Source organism: Oryzias latipes, chromosome 13 (assembly GCF_002234675.1).
Source record: "Oryzias latipes chromosome 13, ASM223467v1".
Classification (NCBI taxonomy): Eukaryota; Metazoa; Chordata; class Actinopteri; order Beloniformes; family Adrianichthyidae; genus Oryzias; species Oryzias latipes.
This window is the reverse complement of record NC_019871.2, coordinates 30,711,990-30,729,729: the sequence shown is the minus strand read 5'-3', so window position 1 is coordinate 30,729,729 and position 17,740 is coordinate 30,711,990. Positions and strand designations below refer to the sequence as shown.

The 17,740-nt window shown below is 42.3% G+C and overlaps 1 protein-coding gene across 2 annotated transcripts in view; it reads right to left on the bottom strand.

The window, feature by feature from the left end:
• Positions 1–17,740, bottom strand: part of nf1 (neurofibromin 1) — a 91,772-nt gene that overhangs the window by 33,822 nt on the left and 40,210 nt on the right. For both annotated transcript variants that reach the window (XM_023961964.1, XM_023961965.1), the window contains exons 30-35: positions 5,068–5,130; positions 2,582–2,740; positions 1,911–2,008; positions 1,677–1,823; positions 1,460–1,606; positions 400–510 (exon numbers count right to left, since the gene is read on the bottom strand). In XM_023961964.1, the coding sequence (XP_023817732.1) occupies positions 400–510; positions 1,460–1,606; positions 1,677–1,823; positions 1,911–2,008; positions 2,582–2,740; positions 5,068–5,130 (725 nt within the window). The remainder of the gene's footprint in view (positions 1–399; positions 511–1,459; positions 1,607–1,676; positions 1,824–1,910; positions 2,009–2,581; positions 2,741–5,067; positions 5,131–17,740) is intronic.

Genomic DNA, 17,740 nt, shown 5'->3' with positions numbered 1-17,740 from the left:
TTCTTGGTGAGGATTTTGATTTGCTGACGGATCTTTTAGAAGTACATTTTTATTTTTTTTGGTTATTTGATTGATTTGCTTTATTGTCATTGTCCGTTGAACAATGAAATTGAAGCATCACCATTTCAGTGCAAGAATAGCAAGGAATAACGATATATATACAAGTGTTCAAATATAAACTGTAATAAAGAATGTGCAAAATGTGTGTGCAAAATTGCGTATAAAAATTGTGTGTAAACATGTCAAGACATGTCAGATGTGCCAGATTATTTATCTTTGCTGGCCTGCGATCTACCCTCATGTCCTTGAAGATCGACCGGTGGATCGCGATCGATGTAACGAGCACCCCTGCTCTAAAGGAAAAGGCCTCGCACACATGCGCAACTTTCAGCCCCGTACCTGCGAGCTACGTAGTAGAAGACCGGGTTCCCATTCTTGGAGGTTCCCGCCTGGTAGAAAATATTGAGCGTCTTTAACGCCTTGAACTCCTCCTTCTCATGGACCTGGTGCCTGTCGGACAAAAACATGGAAAGCTCGTTGAGAACCTAGTGCTTGGAAAACAGCAGCCTTGTTTCCACAGAGCGGTCCGGTCCAGTCCAGTTTAGAACCGTCCAGACAATTCAGGTGAGCGTTTGCACTCAAAGATGGACTGTCGTGGTGCATGCTGGGTGAAGCTAACAACAACGGAGGTTGTCCAGCAGCTCGTTTCCTTCCGGCTTTTGGTCTCCTGACCAAAGCATTTCATGTTGTTTGAGAGAAGACTGCAGGCGGAGAAGAGGAAAACAGACGCTTTCTTTTGTGGTAATGACCTTCAGCCAATCAACGGGTTTCAACAGTAGCTCCGCCCTACAGTCAGCTAAAAGCTCTCCTTACTTCTTCTATGCCTGAGTGTGTCTTAGTGGGTTTTACCTGGGTTAGACACCTTGTGCCATGTTATTTCTCTGATTTTAGATTGTTTTAAGAATGTGAAGCACTTTGTGAGTTCTCTGAGAAAAGTGCTATGTAAATACAGATTTACTTACTTCCATTTTTCTATGGACCTACAAAAAACGAGGACCCAGACGTTGAACGGTTTGGTCCGGCCTGATGGGTCCATTTAATAATGCTCAAAATACCGGACAGGTAATAGATCAGACTGCTCAGTGGAGAGCATCAACTTTCCTCCTACAGCTGTTTCAACTAAACATCCAGTCCCACATGGACGACCCTCTCCCGGTCAGAAAGTCTGCCTAACTTTGGTCAAACTAGCAAAGCAGGTAAGTCAGTTAAATCTGCGACTTGGGATGCAATCTTAATCCTCTCAGAATGAAGTGTTTCTCAGCCACTGCAATATTTGTCAGACCCAAACTGTTCCTAAAACAAATTCAGTGTCAGTGGGAAAAGTCATTCTCTTCATTAAATGGATGTTTTCACAGACACACACCAGTCTGGCCCTTCAGCAGACCAGCAACTTTCTTACCTGGTCATGAACTCCTCAAACTTAGAGCTGGTCAAATTGAGACTGGACCAGTGAGTGTCTGCCACCGGTTTGTGCTCTGGGGGCCCCAGATAGGCCAGCAGGGTCGCCATCTTGTCAAAAGGTCGCCTGCCGACAGCCTTGTGGTCTCTGCAACAACATAAGGGTTAGTTCCCTCAGAGAATGGTTGGGGCAGGAACGCTAACGGGACCACTCTGACCTGTTACTGGAGAGGTACTGGCCAATCCTCTCCTGGTTGTTCCACAGCAGCCGGTGGAGGGCCAGCACGTTCCCGTCGCTGATGAAGGACAGGCTGTGGTTGACCGAGTCGCTGGGTGGAGAGTCCGAAGCTATGTCTAGGAAGAACCTGCAGACAGAGGAGCGCGGTCACTCCACCTGGCCGCAGCAGCCTCAGGCACGTGCCCGCTCTGAAACAGCCAGAGCTCGCCGTTACCTCCTTGCTGAATCAAAGTTGCTCTTCACAAAGTCATTGAAAGGCCTCATGTGCTCCTCCTTCGTGAACAACACGTGGTTGGCAATGCTCTGCAGAATCTGGAGGACACAGACACTTTTACTGATCATCAGCTCTACACCTGACTGTTCATCCTAACAGCTGGCAAGATGGAAATCGCTGTGGAATTCCAAGATTCACAGCAAGAGGAAGGTTTGGTTTAACAGCAAGTCAGCTGTAAATGTTGGGGGGGCTAACAGCGAGGAGCTGATCTGCCTCAGTGCAGCCCTCAGATCGACACATCCTAATGTAACCTGCAGTCTTTCCAGGAGAAATCAACCCTCTGAGATAGTTCCTGAAGTCCACTGGACTCACTTCTCTGATCTGTAACATTTACAATGAATCCACGTTCTTTGTAACTTTATCCTAAAAGGCTAAATGTTCATTTCTCTAAGAAAACAATTGAAAAAAACCTTTAAAAGTGCAGTTGAGTCTTGAAACTTTGTACACTTACATTACCTTTCAGGTCTACTCTAACATTTGTGTTTGAGTGAAAAGCACAAATGTCCAAACATGAGGCAAACAGGAGGTGAATGTTAAGAAACAGAAGCTGTGAGGAAAGTTTGCTTTAAAAAGCCCTCAGGTCTCAGCAGGGGGGGGGGTGCAGGTCAAACCTTGGACATGAGCTTCAGGCCTCGCTCTATTCTGGGGGGGGGCTTCTTGTCCAGGATGCCGGCCTCATAAGGAGAAACGATGGCGGGGTTGACAAAACGCAGGAACATGGCGCTTCCCACGGCGCCGATGCTGTTCTGAGGAAAACGCTGACTCACCACCTGTGAGAAAGGGTGGGGTGGGGTGGGGCCAGAACAGGGGGGGTGACGAACATTTTGAAGAAGAGGAGGTGAGAGGAAGACCAAGTTTGAGAGCAGGAATGTTGAAAGTGAATTTGAGCACACAGCAGAGCAAAGGAAGGATGAGGACAAAACAAATGTGCCAGGATGAGGAGCAGAGTGGTGGGCGGAGTCATGGTCAGTCAGAGACGGCGTTCAGGAGGAGCAACAGCAGAGGAGAGCTCAGGAAGAGACCTGCACACAATGCCAGGTAATTCTTGGCTGTAGGAAGAGCCTAACTCTGCTTACAGCCTCAGAAAGAGGGGGAGCAACCCGCAGAGCCAAATGACACCTTCCTGCTGGTCCGAGATGTTTCGGAGGATTTCTGATCCAAAAGAATGCAAATGATGGATGCTGAGGTCAACTATGTGCCACATCATCTTGCTCCATAGCAAAGCATTATGGGGATCAGGCCTGTTGTCACACTGCTCGTCTGCTCAGAAGATCAAGCACAATGCCAAAGCTGATGTCTGGTTAACATGTTCCTGTGTTTGTTCATTTGAAGGGTTGTGTTTTTGCAGCAGCATGAATCATCACCACCACTCACTGACATAACAAGCTAAGGCCATTCATGCATTGGAAACCCCAATGAGGGTTTTAGGCAAACAGGTGCTGCTCTGCAGAAGGAGAAAGAACAAACACTCATGTAGGGACTGTGTAGCCTCACATCTACTGACCCAGGAGGACTCTGTTGTGTGGAAACGCCAGTGGTCACAATCTAGTCCCGCCTGCTCTGCTCAGGTGAGTCTGAAGCAGGTAGGTGATCACAGCCCTGAATCTGCTCGCTCTAATGCATTGTGGGAAAGTGGCCGTGCTCACTGAGCTGATTCTCTCTCCTTGAAACCTGAATGTCTTCATCCTAAATCTATGAACTTCTACAGCTCTTCCCTGCAAGCCTCAGTAGGAGTTTCTAGAAAACGTCCCCTAAATTCTTCCTGTGATCTTCTCAGGAGGACGCGGGTTTCATCCCTTCAGAGTGGACCATAAGACGTGGCTGATGGTTAACTCGTCCGTCCATCTTTGTGTTGTCGTCCTGACCAACATGCGCGCGCACACACACACACACACACACACCACTCCGAGAAGATGTGGCTTCCATTGTCTGATTCTAGAGGAATTTTCCTTTTTGTTTGTAAGCCAAAAAAACCTTTTTCTATTAGTTTTTAGCTAGTTTTGATTTTGATAAGAAAGCCTTCCAGCTTTTTTTGTTAAGGTCTGAATGTTTAAGAATGGTTTTTAACATCTAAACTCTTTTTAAAGTTCTTCCACTTTAACTAGCGTGTGGATCTACTCAGATGCTGAGACCCGGTCCTACTCTGTCCCTCTACACGTCTAACCAGAAAAAAGCCTGCCTGTTTCAATTATGAGGGAAACTGAGGACGCCTGTAGAGAGCAGTTTGAACAGAGTTTCAAGAAGTGAAACCAAACACAATAAGGCCTCTACTCTACATTCCAATGAGGCAGGAATAGAAATAGAAAGACAAAGGTTTCTCTGCTCACTAAGTACGGTCAAAACTGTTAAATGATGTTCTTCAGAGTTTTAGTCTTTTGCTTGATTTAAGCTCTTGCTGCTTCAGAGTCTTCGTAGAGGTCCATATTTAAACTGAAGGTAGCAGAACATGCTGCCGTCAGTCATTATGACAACTGATGGGAAACAGAAGGAGCCTTTTCTTTCTAGTAGACAGATGTGATGATAAACTGAGGAGGTGCTGCCGCTGATCTAACCACAGCAGCAATCCCTAACCGGCATTGGCCTGAAGTCAACAACAAAGCAGCGCCTCTGAAGAAGCAGACTGCAGGGCCTCTCCTACCACCATCTGTTCTGGACAGAGCTGCTGCTGCTGCTGCGTTGGACATTCCTTCATGAAGAACCGAGTCATGGCAGAGTGAGGCAAGATTAACCAGAAAATGTCCTCCGAGCTGCAGACGTGTGAGCAGGCCAGACATGCGGCTGCGTGAGGTTAACCCGATGGTGGAGCACATGGAAACTGATGGGATGTTCTGTGAAGAGTCTCCTGTGGGACAACATGGTCCAGAGAGGAGAGAGAGGCTGCTGTCCCCCCCAGAAAACCCGGCGTGAAGCCCAGATTAGTACAGTGATCCCAGACAGAGTATGGAGGACAGAATGAGACATTTCACCATGTACAAAAAACATTGATCAATTATGGAAAATAAAAAAGAAAATCAAATGGATTAAATGCAAAAAAAAAAGCTTTTTTTTTTGCTTCAGGGGGAAAGTGTCTGTATGAAAGGAGATTCTCCAAACTTACGGATTTTTTGTTTTCCTTTTTTTCTTTTACTGTTGCTTTATTCAGTAGAGAGTGGCAAGTAGCCTACAGAACAGAGATGAGCACAATCATGGTCACAGCACCGGCCGCACACACACAAATACACATGCACACACACACGCACACACCAGGGTATAACAAGCGCACACATTGAGACACGATAAGCGCACAAAAACAAATGCAATCATTGATCGGGGCCTCACAGGGAGCTGATGAAACAGTTGCAGCTCCAAAAGGGACATGAACCCGACATCAGATGAACAACACTGGACTGCCTCTCATTACCCAGAAGCACCAGCTGGAGTCTAGACCCGGTCCAGGCCGCCTGCAGAGCTCATCATAGCTCTGACGTTCTCTTCTAGTCGCTGTGCAGGCATTAAACAGTAGAGGAGTAGGTGGAGACAGAGGACAGGGACAGAAGGTCCCAGCAGCTGAGGGAAGGACACTGGGCAGGAGGCCGTCCACGTGAACGCCAAAAACCATGACTGAAAACTGATCAATAAGAGCACCAAGTAGAGGAGGCCATTTCTTTAAGTTATGACATTTTACCAAAAACATTTACTTGATCAAGACGGGTGACTCCTGAATTCTCACACAGAGCAAATGTTAATTCCTTTAACCTAAAGCAGTGCAGTCGCTTATTCACATAACTGGGCAAGAATGAATGAATGATGGTCTGGAAAAGCAGATCAATCTGATCCATTATTGTTAGGAACCAAAGCGACTCTGCTGAAGGCAGAAAGAGGCCATTTATTCAATAGCCCCCTTAGGGAGGCATTGTTCCAGACCCACATTCCCCTGCAACACCCCTTTGTTTCCTGGTAAAACTCAAATCCAACCTCTGTAGGCTGGAGAGGGATTCATCCTTTAGAGCAGTGCTCCTCAAACTGTGTGTGTGTGTGTGGGGGGGGGACCAACGTGTTTCATGAAAAACGTGTGTGCATGTGTGCGTGTGTGAGACCGTGTGTGTGTGTGTGTGTGTGCACATGTGTGTGTGTGTGGGGGGGGGACCAACGTGTTTTATGAAAAACGTGTGTGTATGTGTGCGTGTGTGAGACCGTGTGTGTGTGTGTGTGTGTGCACATGTGTGTGTGTGTGAGAGACAGTGTGTGTGTGTTTGCACATGTGTGTGTGTGTGTGAGACCGTGTGTGCGCATGTGTGTGAGAGAGAGAGTGGGTGTGTGCACAGGTGTGTGTGTGTGGGTGTGTGTGAGTGTGTGTGACCGTGTGTGTGTGTGTGCATAAGTGCGGATGTTTGTGGGTGTGTGTACACATGTGTGTGTGTGAGAGAGAGTTCTTGCACTTACTACTTACTGAGGACCAGCGAGAGTTTTTAACCAACAAAGTGAGGTCAATTTCTGGAAGTGAGGACATTTGCCGGTTCTCACTTTTTTTTTGATTGAAAACTGCTCTACTTTGCCCATAGATGCTTCCCTCTCATTTTCCCAGAAGTCCCCACTTTTGGCCAAAAGTGCATTTTTTTCACCTGAATTTTCACACAGACTTTGCTCATGATCTCCCCCTACAGTTTTTTTAGGCACTGCGTCTAAAAGCGTACTTTGGGGCCAACTACAGGTCTAATCGGGAATTACATCAAGATGGTCAATTAACTGAAAAAGGCATCTCTAGAAAAGCATGCTTTGCATAATATTTAATAGTTTAAAAATATATGTAAGTTTAATGCTTTTATATAAATCAAATTTTGACTACATTTATTTAAAATGTTACTTAATGTAACTCAGTTTTAAAATTAAAATCTAAAGATTTATTAAATATCGCTAATTTTTTTAATTAAATCGCTAATGTAATGTATCCTCTTTACACTTCTTGCATGGGGTTTCACATTTATTATTATTATTATTATTATTGGTATTTATACTGTAGAATTTAAGAAATTTTGTAGGCATCTTTTAGACATTGTATATTCAAAGAGGAGGTGCAGGACTGCATTTTGCACTATTAACAAAAAAGACTTAGTGGCCCAGCCAGTGCTAAAAGAAGCCAGTGGTCAAATTGGTTGAGACTTCTGAAACAGGTCATTTGTTGTAAATATCTGTTGTCATATTCTTCAAGAGTGCTTTTTGATCAAATCAAAACCATTTCACATATTTTGATTTAGTTCCTCAGTAAATACTCTTCTATACATAGCATTGATTCATAAATTGGTTGATGTGAAATGATTAAAGTTTACAACTATTTTCATTATTAGAGCTGATTGTGGGAAAGAGGATGGATACACCATAATAGGGAGATAATCCATAACAGAGCATTATCTTTACAACTAAGTGGTTTAGAAACAGTGTCATCAGTCAGAAGCTTCAACAGATTTCCTGCAATGGGGATCAGTGTTTCCTTCAGACCCGACCAGAAGAGTCTCCACAAGTCTACAATAGATCTTTTCTGTTCAGAGCAATCAACTGTTAGAATAAATCAAATTACTGAAGCAAATCATTTTCTATAAGGAATTAAAAATAATTTTTACATTTTTTTTTTAATCTGAATTGACCACTGACCAAATAGTCTGGACGCTTTTAACAATTGTAAGTATTAAGTATTAATAAATGCATGATAAATGCATAATTTTTTAATAATAATAATATATTTTATTTATCAGGTGCCTTTCTTCAAACTGATGAAGAGAGAGTGAGTCCATTATCCGGAGGTCAGGGAGGAGGGGGTTTTAGAGTTATGGGGCAGAGCAACTAAATGCCCATCTCCCCATGGGCGGGAGTGGGATCTTGAGGGAGATCTGAGAGCTATGGGGGGGGGGGGGGGGGTATGAATGGCTTTGTAGGTTAGAAGTAGGGTTTTGTAGGTGATCCAATTGGAGACATGTAGCCAGTGAAGCTGCTTGAGTATGGGTGTGATATGATGGAAGGGGGAACACTGAATGATGATGCAGGCGGCAGAGTTTTGAACCAGTGGAAGTTTGTGGGGAGTTTTTTGCATTAGTCTTTACCTAAGTGAATTACATGAGATGTAATGAAGCTGTGAGCCAGTACGGCAGTGGAATGAGGGCTGAGGGTAGGGCAACAATGGTGGGTGTTCCAGAAGTAGAAGTGAGGAGTCCGAGTGACCTTAATTTGAAAAGTGAAGCAAAGAGGACTGTCCAGGATGACACCCAGGGACTTAACTTGAGGGGAGGAGAAAAGATTTTGCCTTTTTAGAAGATTAAGGATGTGATTATTGTAGTATGAAATAAGTTCATAAAGTGTATGAAGACTGGCATGAGCCATCATGTAAAATCCCTTGAGGTGGGGTTTGAACCTGGGTATCCCCAAACAAGGTCAGTAATATCTGCAACTGAACTTTTATTAAGAATATGGAGAGGATTAAGGGGAACTCTACTATAGTGGTACAAAATGGGTCAAAATGTTTTCAACTTTTGATCATTCAAAAGGAAATAAAATAAACTAGTGCATATAAACAAATGCATATTGTAACAATTTCCGCCACACTCCAGCAGAAAAACACACATAAGTAATTCAATACTAAGTTGATTAAATGTGCGAGTAACACGTTTAAACCTAATGGTTAAAAAAATCAGCTGCCTCAAATATAATAACAATAATAATCCCACCCTCCACCCCTCAAGCAGTTCATCAAGCAAAATATACTACACCATATATACACAACCAATAACATCTTAAATTTGGATATTTACAAAGCTCTGTCGAGTTAATATCTTGGTACCAGCATTGTACCGCTCATAAATAAACAAAATAAACAGGCTTGATCTCACCGTCTTTTTTCCAAGTCTGTGACGTTTATATCCAATGGAAAGGCAAAAAGTGAAGGGAAAAAAAACATGCAATAACCCATTCACTGAGAGAACTACAAAAAAGTAATCCAGTAGTGTAACGCTTGTATTGGAGTGGCCCTGGGACGTCTAGCATAATCCTAAAACATGGCTAACCCTTGCTATCTCAGCCAAACATTTTTAATTTGCCCAGGCTTCCTGTTTCTGGTCATCTGGTCTGTGAAGCTCCGCCCCCTTGATGATCCATAGAATGCTTCTTAAAGGTGTAGCTGATCTTGTGGCATATATGTCCACAGGATCAAAACCATAATACCCTGTTATACTTATTGTGGTTGTATTTCTTTAACTTGTCAAAAACATGTTTGATATGGTGACAAATTTACTAGATAATCAACATATTTTCCCCTTGTAAGGTTGTACAAAAGAAAATGTTTATTTATTTTAAACCCACCCCCTACATTTTCAGAGTGATTTCTGAAACCTCATATTTGACTTATGAAAATGTAAAATAGGGTAATTGTTGTAAATTCCCACCTGTTCAGTATAATTTGTTCAGGCACTGTTGTGAATTACTCTCTGTTTAGTACATTCTGTTCAGGCATGGATGTGGACGAGCGTGGTCCTAAGGAAAAAACAGAGGGAGGGAGGGGAGCAGACAGGCTACATGTAGCCAGGCTGTGAGTTCTGTAAAAACTGAAGAAAACTGAAGATAAAAGTTTAAACCGCTCATCTTGTTCTGTGCTCTGATCGGAGTCCTGATGCGGATGTAGAAGTGACAGTCTGAGGAATATAGTGCCTCCTTTATTCAACATTATTTATATATCACATTTTTTACACTCAGACCATCTACGACCAGGTCCAGTCAAAAACTGCAGGAACTGAATTGTTCCAACCCTTTATTAAATTGTGTCTAAGATAGTAAATAACCTATAAAACGCAAAAAAAAGCAAGTGTCTTAGAGATACATATTTTTATTTTAGTCTAATAGTTTGCACCACAACTCATTATTCCTTTGTTTAGAGTTTAAATTTGCCAAAAAAATAAATAAAATAAACCCCTTTGAAAATATCTGGAGACTTGATAAGGAATTTTAGGTTTCATGACTTGGGAGAAAAACCTGCTGATCCTCCCCCTCCCCCACCATTCAATTAATGGTTGCCCAAAAATCAGCAAAAGTGCTGCAGGGAACAGTGAGGTCAGGAGTTCAAGTAGTTTGCCACAAATTGGAGAGTACAACCTTTACAGAGAAGATGGACCAAATCCATCTATCGATCGATAAATAGATAGCAATTAATTGAACGGTGGGGAGGGATTTGGCCCAGCAGGTTGTTCTGCAAATTCAAGAATGTTGAAAACTCTCTCATGAATCAACACCTGATCACAATAAAAATGTGTAAATAAGCTGTTCGGAATACTCTGACCTGATCAGACTCATTCGGATCAAAATTTCCTCAAGATAGGTGGGTTATGCCAATTGTTTTTCTGAACGTTGTTTATATAAACAATTAATTACGACTGTGGGTCACTTCTGCGTTCGCTTGTACATCGTGCATAGACGTTGTGGCGCTCCAGAGGAGGCTTTGGAGGCAAACAGGACCGACTGGTTGCTCTGAGCTTGCAAACCATGTCTCTGAGCAGAGCAGACAGACTAGTAGCTTCATAAGTGTGGGCAGGGAAAAGTGTGTGAACTGCACTCTGTAACGCTCTGCATGAGCGAGCTGCCAGACTCAGGAAAACTGTATCTCCCGGGGGAACTGTGTCTCAGAGCAGAGGAGCGGCTTTGACATGGTTTCTGAGCTGGTGGAAGTGGCACTTGAATTTAGATATTTCGCTACGCACAGTCCTGAGAAACTGTGCTAATAATCATGTGGATTTGTGTTACCATTCGTGTCCAGACAAAATAATGGCTGATGTTACTCCCACATAATTAAGTGCAGCCAAGAAGCACATTGTGCCACTGACCGTATAGGTTTGCAGTACATCCGAGGCTAAATGTTGTTAGCACGTACTAACCTAATCCTATCCCTTCTTCTGGGTCCGTGCGGCCAAGAAAAAAGCACTGGCTGCACATAATGAAATGGCACTAAATTAAAAACACAAAAATGATAAAAGAATGTTTAGAAGATCATCTCGCTCTATTCTGCAGATTTGTTTGTTTACATTGTAACTCCAATTTCTTCTTCTATATTTGTTTACGTTATTACGGTATTTGACAGTAGAAAATGATTTATTCCGATCGAAAATGTGGCATATGTATACCATTGTTATTATCAGATAAAGTTTTTCTGGGTCAATGTACACAATTCAATTGTAATACGATCTTTGATCCGATAAAAAGACGTTTTGCACATGTAACCCCAGCTAGTATTGGACTGAGAGTGACTCAGAAGTTGCCCCTTCACCCTTACTCTATATATATATTCATACTTACTTAGGCCTACTTTATTTACTGTCTGTCTGTCTTTCTCTCTATCTATCTGTCTGTCTATTTATCTGCTCATTACGTCGATCGCGAACAACCGGTCGATCTTCAAGGACATGAGGGTAGATTGCAAGCCAGCAAAGGTAAATAACAAATAAAAATAAAAAATATATATTTATAAAAATTCAGTCAGCGAATCAAAATCCTCCAAGAAGTACAGGACTTGATTGACATGCAGAACGGCCAATCGAACATCCTCTGAAACATACGTCACTGCGTCCTGATGGACCCGAGCTCACAGAGGAAGCATTGTTATCCATGGCACGCACTTCCAACGGTGCCAACAGTCCTTTAGAAATGGCATACTCCCCCCAAAACAGTTTTCAGCAGAGGATGAAATATGATAGTCGCTGCTTTCTGTTATTGTACTAAAATGCCTCATCTGTTAATACTAAAAGTATCTCCTCACATAGATATGTGTACTTTACTGTTTTTGAATGATCAATGTTATGTACTAATATTTCATAGTACTATATTTCTTAAACAGTGTTTTAGTCTTAAAATACAAATATATATATATATATATATATATATATATATATATATATATATATATATATATATATATATATATATATATATATATATATATATATATATATATATACACACACACACATAAAAAACGATCTGGTGCTCTGTGCAGCTGTTCCTGGCACTGCGCTTTTCTGTACTGAGAGGTCTGAGGTCTTGCCAGGGATCTGCTGTAGCCACTCCTCCAGCTTGGGGGTTACTGCCCCGAGTGCTCCAATTACCACAGGGACCAATGTCACCTTCACTTTCCAGGCTTTTCTCCAGTTCTTCTCTGAGTCCCTGGTATTTCTCCGGTTTCTCATGTTCCTTCTTCCTGATGTTCCCATCGCTTGGCACTGCCACATCCACCACAACGGCTTTCATCTGTTCTTTATCCACCACTACAATGTCTGGTTGGTTCGCCATTACCATCCTGTCATGTATGCTTTCCCTGCCAACATCTTACACACTGCAGTTATGTACTGAATTGTTTCCGGGGCCTCTTTGTACAGCCTACACCTTGGGTCTAGTCTGGTGTTGTAGATCTGAGCCTCTATTGCTCTGGTGCTCAGGGCTTGTTCCTGAGCTGCCAGCATGAGTGCTTCAGTGCTGTCCTGTAGGCCAGCCCTTTATAGCCATTGGTAGGACTTCTTGATATCAGCAACTTCAGTTATGGTCCGATGGTTCATCCATGCAGGGGTTTGTCCTCCCATGAAGATCTGTCCTCCAGCACTATATCCTCTGCTCTCCATTGTCTGAGACATTCACTAAGCATACTGTCAGTTGGGGCCTTGAGCTTGATTTACTCATGCTTCTTGGATATTTCATACTGGATAGTGGCTATCTAATAACTGGCAGTGTGTAGCTGTTTATTGCCCGGGTCTTGTTCTTGGCATTGAGCTGGCTTCTCAGGACTTGCCTTACTCGTTGGAGGTATTTAGCTGTTACTACTTTACCTGTTTCCTGCTCCAGGTTGCCATTTGCCTACAGAATTCCAAGGTACTTGTAACTGTCCTCAATGTCTGCTATTTTCCTTCTGGGAGTGAGACCCCTCCTGTGTGGACTACCTTGCCTCTCTTTGTCGCCATCCGGCTGCATTTCTCAAGCCCGAATGACATCCCAATGTCAATACTGTAGATCCTGGTGGTGTGGATCAGGTAGTCAATGTCATGCTTGTTCTTAGCATATAGCTTGATGTCATCCATGTAGAGGAGGTGACTGATGTTAGCGCCATTTCTGAGTCGCTGTCCATAGCCAGTCTTGATTATTTGGCTGAGGGGGTTTAGACCTGTACAGAACAGCAGTGGGGACATCACCTTAGTATATACCACATTTGATGGACACTTGTGCAAGTTTCCATTGGCTTCAAGGGTGGTTTTCCACAGCTTCATGGAGTTTCTTATGAAGGCTCTTAGAGTCCTGTTAATGTTGTACAGCTCCAAGCATTCAATGATCCATGCTTGTGGCATTGAGTCATGGCCTTTCTTGTAATCAATCCAGGCTGTGCACAGGTTTGGATGTTGTGACCTGCAGTCATTAGCGACTGTTCTGTCAACCAGGAGTTGGTGTTTGGCTCCTCTGGAGTCTCTACCAATGCCCTTCTGTGTGTTGCTCATGTATTGATCAATGTGCCTATTTATCTTGGTTGCAATGATGCCTGACATGAGCTTCCATGTTGTGGAGAGACAGGTTTATGGCCGGTAGTTGGATGGGACTGCACCCTTTGAGGGATCCTTCTGGATCAGGATCATTCGCCCTTCCGTTAGCCATTCGGGGCAAGTCCCATCTCTTAGCAGTTAGTTCATTTGTGCTGCCAGGCGCTCGTGGAGTGTGATGAGTTTCTTTAGCCAGTAGCCATGTATCATGTTAGGGCCCGGTGCTGTCCAGTTCTTCATACCTGAGACCTTATCTTGGATGTCTGCCACTGTGACGGTTACTGGATTCTGTTCAGGGAGGTTGCTATGTTCTTTTCTCAGAGAGACTGGGCATTGCTGTTATGTGCTGTCTCTTTCTCCCATATAATTTTCCAGTACTGTTCAGTTTCTAGCCTTGGTGGGTCTGCTCGGCTGTTTGACCCTGCCACTGAGCGTACACTTTTGCAGGTTGAGTTGCAAAGAGCCTGTTTATACGTCAGGCTTCATTGTCTCTGTCTCAAGGCTAGGAGCCTTTGTTTGGCAGTTTCCAGTGGTTCAGGTATGGGCATCTGGCTGTATCTCTTAGGTACTTGCTTTCTTATTGTACCTCTTTGAGCCTCTGTGAGCTTACTCACATCCTTCCGAGTTGCCTTGATTTTGGCCTCTAGCCGCTTCCATGGTGGGTACTGTTTTCTTCCATGGTGGCTCTTATAGCCAAGCATCTCAAGGATCACTGCTGCTTAAGTGTAAACCAGTTCATTGGTTTCTGTGATGGTTGTGGTAGGAATTGCCCTCAATGCTTTATTCACAGTTTCCAGTAGTCTTTCGACCTCAGACCTCTCAGTCCAGAAAAGCGCAGTGCTAGGAACAGCTAAGATACTCCGCAAAACCCTCAAGCTCCCAGGCCTCTGGTAGAGAAGCCGAGCTTGAGTGAGAAACCACCCACGGAAGGGTGAAAGGGACAAGTTTTTTTTGTTTTTTTTTAATATATTAGCTCACATGCTAAAAAAGTATGAGCAACCGTGATCATTTATTTTGAAAAGAAAAATAAGGCCAACAATATCTAGAGCAGGGGTCTCAAACTCGCGGCCCGCGGGCTATTTGCGGCCCCCGAGATGATATTTTGTGGCCCCCACCTTAATATGAAAGTTTAATGTTAATGCGGCCCGCCAGTTTGTATGAATGACACCTTTTCAGTTTTGTGCGCGGAGCTGAAGAACCAACCAATCACATTGGAGTATATGACTCTTGGGGGCGGGACATTGACCGGGCTTGAAAGCAGGAGAACATTTAATTCAGGTAACCTGTCAGCCCCCTCCCTGGACCACATTAAGGAGTTCCTTACTTTACTTTTTAGAATGTATCTAAATCCATGCAGTCAGTGCTTAACCTTTCTTTGGGCCGCACAGACCCGGAGGAGGGCTGAGGTTATGGTTACGGTTAAGCGCGCGCGGCGTATAAATGTCCCACACCTACATGCGTGACAGCTAAAGGGGCTTTAGCATTAAACACGTGCGCACGACAACTTGATGTAGTCTTAGACACACTGAAAATACGTGGGGAAAATGCAATGATAGACGTCTTTAAGATGAACCAGCGGCTCGCCTGGATCTGCAGGGGGGAGGGGGGGATGAAATGGAGGCGAAGCTGCAGAGACACCGAAGGAGAACAGGAAGTTGGAGTTGTCTTTAACATTCAATTTAGTTTTAATCTGCCTCTCCCCCTCAGTATGATCTGTGTTGTTATATCTTTTATATTTATTTGAATGTTTTGTAATGAATGTAGCCTCTTTTAATCAATAGGTATTTTGAATTATTTTAATTGATCACTCGACTACAAAAACTGTCAAGAGATATTTCCCATAATGCATTGTTTTGTAGTCATTTGCGGGTTGCGGTCAGTTCAGTACTAAGTTTCCAGCTGTGTTCGCTCAGGTTGGGGCCTTGCTCCCGCCCCTTTCTCCTGATATTTTTGTGATGATTGACAGGTGATGTTGGAGCAAAAACAAAAACATACGTCACACACCAGGTGATCTGCGCAGCGTTGTGTCCATCTGGGTGATCTCAAACATCTTTTTGTGCATCTTGGCTGCACCCATTTGGTCTCCAACATGAATTTCCATCCGTTTTTTATGAAAATATAGGAGTGGCTGACCGGCTGCACTACAATAACTTGTGACCGGGATTTAAATGTGCAAAAAGTCATAAGAAAGAAAATCCAACAATGGTTACTGAATTTTGCTTCGCCTTTACTAATTTGTGTTTTAAAAAATAGCTTAAAAAAAAGAATTCAACACAGATTCAAAATGGGGAGCAGATCCTCTCTGACTTCTCAACCTTAAACTTCTATCAGTCCAAGTCCAGTCCAGATTTACAGACAATCATCTTTAAGCCACACTGAGGGTCTCAGCTCTTTGGGAGGAAGTGCTGCCAAGTGTCCAGCAGTGAGAAGAAGACAAAAGAAGAACCATTGATGGATTTACAGAACTGTAGAATCTGAGTCTTCTTTTGTGTTTAGTTAAAATTCAACTGTGTTAATAAGGAGGTTTAAATTAGAAAACAGCAGATAAAGAAGACTAAATGCACAGAAATGTATTATGATTTATTTACTTATTTACTTTTTTATTTATGTATCTTATTTGATTTTTATAATAATAATAATAATAACAATATTTTTATAATAATAATAATAATAGAGTATAGTTAATAGTATAATACAGTACATTGTCCGTACAAATTTACTGGCTCTCAGACACTCACTGGTTGCGTGTGTGCGTTGAAGTTGCGGCCCTCCCTCAGCTAGTGTCCGCCTTCAGTGGCCCCCAGGTAAATTGAGTTTGAGACCCCTGATCTAGAGAGTCAGTGAGGTATTATCAAATAATGTTATGTATTAATATTCCATAATACATTTTATTATTTATTATTATTTTATTATTATTCTATATTTATTAAACAGTAATTTTTTATCAAAATACTGATATATATAGATATATATCTATATATATATATATATCTATATATCTATCTATATATATATATATATATTAGCTCACATGCCAAAAAAGTGTAAGCACCCCTGATGTATTTAATTTGAAAAGAAAAAAAAGGCCAACAATATCTGGGGACTCAGTGAGGAGTTTTAGGCTTCATGAAGTAGCAGGGTGTCACCCCTCCTCCACTGTTCAATTAATGGGCCCATCAGAATCAGCCAATCAGAGCGCTGTGGCAGAGAGCAGTGAGGGCAAAAGTCCACACCTGCATGGAGCTGCTTAGTGACAAGATGGAGCATTTTCAAAGGAGGATAAAGAAGTTGCGGGCTCACCATGAAAAGTGTGAGAAGAGGCATGAAAAGGCACAGGTAAGAAAACAGTTTATTTCATGTTTTTATATTTGTAAAGAGTTTGTTCTTGTTAATGTATATTTTAATGTTAAGTGAAACCCAACAAGCTAGGAAGAAAAACCAGTGCATGTAGATTATTGAATCTTTTGAACAGTTCATTTATGTAAGAAATTTGACTCTTTATGCTGGGAATCTTTATTTTGTTCCTTATTCTCCCACTGAGAGTTTTATAGTTCACAAAAATGCTAAAACAAGCTCATCCAGTGGGGGAGGAGAAGTAAGCCTGCACGGCAACAGCCAGGTGCAGGGTGGGGGTGGGGGTAGGGGTGGGGTGCTCAATCATCTTTCTGGAGTTATAGTCATGAATTTAAGTTGTTCTATTTGTTATAAATGTTCTTTCGTTAAAATGTTTCACCGGAATCTTTTGCATGGAGCTTCAAAGTAGGCTAATATGTTTCTTATTGAGTATAAATAATGGGTTTCTTGGTTACATTTTGTTACTGTATTAGAGTTTTTTGATTATCTCATACTAGTTTAATAAACTTATTTTTAATCACTTCTGACATGACACTACATTTAAGAGGCCTTATGTGTTTTCTCCATTTTCCAAAATGCACTGGTCAGATGATTAATGATGATTAAATCTATTATCAGAATTGTTTATATTTAGATTAGGTTTAAAGGACACATTTTTATTGTATGCTGCACAGCAAAACCTGCAGTTTCTGTTCTAAGAAAAGTTCTTAATTGAGAGGATCGCATTATAACAACTGACAATGAATGTACTGCTCTAGAAGGATCATTTTTGACAATTTTATTTTGAAAGGAACATGAATGTGCTCCTATCAGATTAGAATATCTAAAAATTGTTATATGGCCTTTTTTTTATTTTTTTAGATTTTTCAGACCCCTGGTTTAGCTGTTGTA